Source organism: Halyomorpha halys, unplaced genomic scaffold (genome assembly GCF_000696795.3).
Source record: "Halyomorpha halys isolate HHAL.00 unplaced genomic scaffold, Hhal_1.1 Scaffold353.1, whole genome shotgun sequence".
Classification (NCBI taxonomy): Eukaryota; Metazoa; Arthropoda; class Insecta; order Hemiptera; family Pentatomidae; genus Halyomorpha; species Halyomorpha halys.
In genome coordinates, this window is record NW_027105574.1 from 377,220 (window position 1) to 384,293 (window position 7,074).

Genomic DNA, 7,074 nt, shown 5'->3' on the forward strand with positions numbered 1-7,074 from the left:
TGATTTATAATTCAAATATTTAAGCATTGCTTTTCCAGTTATTACCTCCAATGGTAATGTTTAACAATGAATATTTATATGAGATTTTAATTGACATCCAGAGATAAATGGCATACTTTACTTCAAAATAAATTAATTTTAGTACTTTCTAAGAAAAAGTGTAAAACCTGTAATTTATTTAATTAAGATGTAAATCTACCTGCAGCTTATATATTTGTTATTAATACATCACATCATAACATTCAGGGTTTTTAAATTCTGATGGCTATTTCTCTGAAGTATTGCCTAAAATAACTTTTTACTACCTCAATGAAAGTTTTTTCTTTATCGATACCAACACTGTCTTAACCATCGCTCTCTATGCCCATTAGCTAGTTGTGTACTTTCATATATGTTTATATACTATTTTTTCATGCTTTCTGAAATTATTTTGTTTATTACGCTTGCAACTTGTTAATGATATCCATTTGATTGAAATGCTAAAAAATTCAATGGCTTTGAGCATTTATAAACTTTCAAGTTGTTTTTAATTTTTTTTTTTTTTTTTTTTATATTTTTCAATATCCTATCCTGTTTAGAAAGTTAATTGAAAGTTTTTTGTGATGGATGAAGATGATTTAAGAAATAGTCTTGGCACTAAGTCTCCCATTAAAAGACTGGGTTCTACTAGGAAACTGATGATTTTTAATAGTAAGAATAGTACTCTTATTATTTTACTGTCAGTTGTTTTTTTTCATTATGCATGTGTGTTTGTTTACCATTTCTTTTAGACTAACATTTACTTATGTTTAACAGAGATTATACACATAAATTAAATAGAATTGTTTATTTTGCATAAATCAATAACAACAGTAAATATGTGCAATTAATCCTACTTCAAGCTTGTGATTTATCTTATTTAACTGATAAAGAAATATTTCTTAATCAAGTATATTTCTATTGAACATCATTTTCTTCTTTTTCAACTTATTCCTTTCTTAGATGGATCATTCAATTTGTTTGGCTTATGATGTTATATGTTTATTAATCATTGAATTGTCTGATGAAGCATTAATGGTGTGTAGCCTTTATGAAATACATTGTTTTCTTATTATAAATGAATTAAAGTTGTTATTGAATAGAATATATTTATAGTATTACAGAACTTTTTAAACTTGTATTAAAATTAAAGTACATCATTTTATTATTGAAGTGAACCTCTTCACTGTCAAGTGTACCTTATTCATAATTTCAATATACCTTTAAAAATTTTATTGTCTACGATGCTTCATATTCTTATTTAAGAACCAATTAGTAAGTTAAAGTAAAACATCGCATTTAAATAAACATAGACATACCAATATTGTATCACGATAACTTTTCCTGCACATATTAGAATGTAAATTTTATAACTCTGAGTTGGTGTTTTCTTTTCATATCTGACAGTATATTATGTCTTCTCTGTTAAGTATCTATTTGTACATCAATTGTTAAAGCAGTTACCCAAAATAAATAAAAGTGGAAGAAGTTCATACAACACTAGTTTCCAACATGGATTGTAGAGTCAATTAATAGTAATAATATTATTTATTTTTTAGTGATGTTACATTAAATTGACTCTGTAAGCTTCAATTGTTTGTTGCTATCCATTTTCTTAAAATTTTGCATTTACTTGCAATATTAACCAAGTTTCTTTTATTATCAACATTTTATAATGTTGTTATTATCTTTACTTTTTCCCATTTAATTCAATTTTGACTATTAGTATTTTACTATATTTTAACTAGAGTGCTAGCTTAACTGCTAAATTATTTGTTGGCATGATATTCTTTTTGCTGCTTCCTATGATGTCTATACAGTCAATGCTCCTTAATCACTGGTGATGTTTTCCATAAATACGCCACTACTACAAAAACAATGGATCTGTTCCAAGGATAAAAAATAATAATATGTAATAAAAGCCATTTAATGAGAGATTTTTTCACAATTTTAATTACTGTTATCAGGATTAGACAGTGATTTATTAAATTTTTTTTTTGTGTTTGTGTTATTACAAATTACGTACCAAGAAATAAATTGTTAATTTTTTCTAGTTTTACTAAAAGCGACTCTACAATGTATTTGGTACAGGAACTGATTTTTCTTTGCTTTAACTCAACATCATAAATTGGGAACAAAGCATAAGAGACATACTTAAAAGTATTTGGTCTAATGCAAAATTGATGTGATAACTTAAAGATTTGGCACTGGTCATGTGAAGACCACACATATAATCAAAAGATGGGTCATGTTATGTCACAGTGTTTTAAAAGAACTTTTGGTCAAACTGCAATAAGACTTGTTTGTTTATAAATAATTTGATACTTCATTTTTCAAAATAAATACTTGTTATGTTATATTGTTTCAAAAATTCAATATAGTATGTTTTTGGACCCATGAATAAAGAAATTTTCAGGCTCGAATATGATAAGTGGTCTCAAATTTTTAATCCGTTATTACTGAAAATGCAGATTACTTAACCAAAATAAGGAGTTTTGACTATACCCACCCCTCTATACCTCTGGAAGAAGCACTTCTCTTTTTAACTAGCTTGTGCAGATCAGAAATGCAAGTACCACTTTTGCAAATCATGCGCTCTTGAACCCCCTCGATATACTTGGCCCTATATACCTCTTGTTGTCAAGATTGGCTGTTCCTTATTAACTAGCTTAAGATTTCCCATTTTCCAAATATTTCTAAGCAAATTAACAAGTTGGCTGATCTTCACTAATCAGCTGTTTTTCAATTTGAAGTTCAAGAGAGAATAGATTTGTACTAACCAAATTACAGCATTTTTCTGTGGAATGTCTTTCTTAGGACCTCTATCATTTAAAATGTATTTATTTATTTTTTTGGTGAGTTTATTTTGTTGTTATAGTGACTGAGAATAGGTCAAAATAGGAATTCAGCAAATTAGTGTTCTTAAATGGTTTGTTATTAAAGCTATTAGATTTTCTTATCATGGAAGTGGTGTATGTTTGTATATATCAAGTGTTATCACGTTCCTCTGATACTATATTTGTGGCTGTAGTTTTAACGATATAATGTTTTATCTCTGTTGCAACCTGTAAAAAGTGTTGATTCACATAGCAGAGGGAATTAGTTCTATGGATTTATAAGTAATTTATTTTTATTCTGCTACTATCTAAACTATTATCTCTAGAGCTTCATTGCTGTACATATTATCACATTGTTGTTAAAGTAAGTTCACTTGAATACTATATAAGTCATTTACAAAAAACTCAGATAGTATTAAGATGAAATATTGTTCAGTTATTTACATTTACCTTGATATAAAATTTTAAAAAAGCAAAATAAAATAAGAAAGCCTACATTCTAGTGGACTGTGGTGTTGTGAAAAAACAAAATACCATAAAAATGATATCGTTCGGAATATCTTGTCCATGAATAAGAGCAATAATGATAACAGAGGTTGAAAAATAAATATTAAAACAATTCATCCTCTTCTAAGACTTCTTTGAAACATGCAGCTGTATCACTTTGTATTATTTAAGAGAGTAATTAAAATCATTTCTCACATCTTTTTTTTACGTTTAATTGTTTCCTATAAAAAGCTCAATGCTTGATATTATTGGATCTGAAGTTAATAGAAGCATTTTTAAGATTTCTTTATTTGTTAAAATTTTGTTAATTTTTGTAGAATGTAATTTGTGGTATCATCATAAATCTTTATTCATAACTTCAAGAACTCCTTTACAATATTATCTGAGAGGTAGTGTTGTAAAATGGTTCATTGTCCGTCTCTTTCATCATTCACTCCTAATAAAAGACTGATGTTTGAAGTATGAAAGGAATAAAATTCAAAGTTTCTAAATTAACTTAATTACAAAACCAATCTTGTAGGTTAAGTTTATTGAATTATCTTTCAATACTTAATTTTATTGAATTATCTTCAGTATTTAAGTTTATTGAGTTACCTTTCAATACTTATTTTTTAAAAGGCCAATGTAATGTCTTTATACGTTAACATGGATAGCATGATTATTTTTCATATTAAAGTACGCTAAATGCATTCTTAATTTTTTTATGAGCGATATAATTATTTGATGAATAATTTAGACAGATGGGTATTTCTAATTCATGAAATATGTGACATGGCTGCTTCTAATTCATGAAAAATGTGACATGGCTGCTTCTAATTCATGAAAAATGTGACATGGCTGCATTGATCAGGTCCAATGTAACTGAACATTTAAGCCGTGGCATATATTTTATGAATCAGAAATAACCATTTGAATTGGGTGCATAGTGAAACAATTCCAAATGGTTCTACGCTCAGTCCAACTCACCAGGGTTTTTTCCTTCACTAGAACCAATGCTGTTTAAACATGCCACCATCCCCTTTGAAAGTCAGAGGAATTAATATTTGATCAACAATCTTCTATAAAAATTTTCCAGAAGGTTCATGAACTGTAATACATTACTATTTTTTTAAATAATTAAATCCATAAGTTGATCTGTATTATTTGAATACAGTAAATACAATTTAGATTTCATGATAATCAAACCTCCAATAAGGAAGGAGGGAGGTCTAGTTGGGCTTAAGAAAACACAAATATTAAACAAAAATTCACTTTGTTCCCTCATGTTTCTTATAAAGGAGTGGTACTATAGTATTACAAAATGAATTAGTGTAAACTATGAAAGAATGTGATAATTAATTATAGGAGAAATAATTAATTTTTAAATTGAATTATACTTATTCACCCCCTATATTTTAGATATTAGGTTGCAGCTAGCTGAGCAACTAAGATGTCTAGATACACGTATGGAAACACAGGTGGCAATAGTTGCCGAACTGCAAGACTTTTTTAGGCGAAGAGCAGAAGTTGAGTTGGATTATAGTAGAAGTCTGGATAAATTGGTGAAAAGTTTGCAGCTCCGCCATAAGGAACATAAACAGAAGTGAGAATTATTTTTCTTATCAATATCTAATGATTTGTTATTACTGTTGTTTTTTTATCCCGTTATTTAATTTATTTTCTTTTGATTTTTTTAACTGTTTTGTTCTTAATTACATAAGATCGTTGTATTTTATCTAGTTCATTGGTGTTCCCTAAGTCTGTGGACCACTTAAAAAAAATTAAACTACCCTCTACCCCCAACTTAGGGCAAATAGAGGAAAATGTTTGAAAATTATGTTGTTTAAAAGTGCATTTTGAGACAATTAATAGTCAATTTACCTGTTAAAACTTTTAACCAAGATTAAAACATCAGTAAAGGTAAACATTGAAACAATTCTGATAACAAGTCCTAAAAAAATATCTGTGGTAGAACCTTCCCATGGTCCATACCAAGTCTCTCGTTTCTAACTTGGAGTCCACAGACTACCAGTTGAGAACCACTAGCCAGAATCCTGATATATTCTCATCCTGATTTATTTGATCATCTCGGTAAATTAACTTATTGGTATATTGCTCCTAATTGATTGATATGTTATCAAATAAATATATTCTCTTCAGAGTTAACAATCCTTTGTGTAGATAAATGTTTCATATTGTTTTACATATTTTGTATTATACTGGCCCACAATAAAACCAGTTTACCTAAATGTTTATTTTAAAACTCAATAATGTTGTAATCTCAGGTAAAAAATGTTAGAAAGTAAAACTTTTTTATTGGTTAAAAGTTTTTAAAATCAAATCATGGTCTTAAATTTAGAAATAGTAACAATTTCTATTCATTAAAAAACGATAAAAACAAGTGTTCCCAGAGAACAACTATACAAAGGGCCTCCCAGTACTTCACATTTCGATCTAAATACTATACTTCCCTGGTTCAACTCATTCATTCAATCAAGGTAGTAGGTCACATTTTCTTCCATGCTTACCCACCATTACTCCCATCCAGTTGAGGTATAAACTTGGAAATTGGGAAATCATCACCCACAGCCACAGATTTTATGAAATCTTAAATTTTAGTAAGAAAAAAAAAGAAAGAAAGAAAGGAAAGAACAAAATTTCCATGTTTTTCACCATAACCCAGCTTTCTCAGGGCTTTTAAATTCCCAAACATGTTTTTTAACTGGCTGATTTAGTATCTATATCTAACCAAACAATTAGAACTACCCAACCTTTTGCAAAATGTGATTTATAACTGACTAATGCTAATTGGATGCTAATCTGAAAATGAAATTCTGCATAATAAGCTATGTCCTAATTTTTATATATGAGTGAAAATATAAAAATAATTAATTTTAGTTCTATAGTCTGATACCTCTTATTTACTTTTTTGTTTTCAGAAGAGAGCAGTGGTCATTATTTTCTAGCTATTCCTGTTGGCAACATCTTGTTGAACAAACTCGAACTCTTAGCAAAGATCATGCGGCACTAAGTGAAATTTACTCTGCTCATCTTGTCTCAAAACTTTCACAAGTCATGGAAGATATACAAAGAATTTACAAAAAGGTATGGTTAAGTAATTAGAATCATTTTAAAGCATTGTTTAGTTGTTTTTATTTTTTGATGCTTTAATATTTTAGGTTATGAGTTTGAAAAATGTCAGTTATATAGTTTTAATAAGAATTACAAAAAATAAGGAAGTGTTGAATCACTAGAGTTACAAAAGTGAAGCAATTTTTTAGAGCCTAGAGTCTCACTTTTGCCTTCAAATTAGGATATTAAAAACTACCCTTCCCCCTCCCCCTTGGTTTAAAATAATTTAACTAAAAATGTTATAAAGAATAAGAAAATGCATAAGCTAATGTATTGATTATGGCCACAGCCCCTTTCAACATTACTAGTGTGGCTTTTATTGAACAACATTTTTATCTCTTGTAGTATACATTATTACCAATAAAATCACATGTCTAACTGGCATGTTAAATGATTGAAACTTGAAATAAAATTCAGCAATTAAAAGAGAATGTGTTTATAAAACTATTTAGTGTAGGTATATGATTAATATGATATCATTGGCTAATAATTTCCCTTTAAAAAATATATATGTATTGTAGTGTTATTTTATTATATAAAGAATATTTAATAATATGATATTGATCTATCTTTTTTCTATTAATTTTATTTTATGAGGAGA

At 28.0% G+C, this 7,074-nt stretch overlaps 1 protein-coding gene across 2 annotated transcripts in view; it reads left to right on the plus strand.

The window, feature by feature from the left end:
* The first annotated feature begins 367 nt into the window (after positions 1–367).
* LOC106681627 (SLIT-ROBO Rho GTPase-activating protein 1) overlaps positions 368–7,074 on the plus strand; it is a 39,993-nt gene continuing 33,286 nt past the window's right edge. Inside the window, exons 1-3 of one of the 2 annotated variants that reach the window (XM_014422054.3) lie at positions 368–690; positions 4,761–4,944; positions 6,281–6,446. In XM_014422054.3, the coding sequence (XP_014277540.1) occupies positions 603–690; positions 4,761–4,944; positions 6,281–6,446 (438 nt within the window). In that variant the 5' untranslated portion in view covers positions 368–602. The remainder of the gene's footprint in view (positions 691–4,760; positions 4,945–6,280; positions 6,447–7,074) is intronic. The other variant, XM_014422055.2, reaches the window with a different exon arrangement.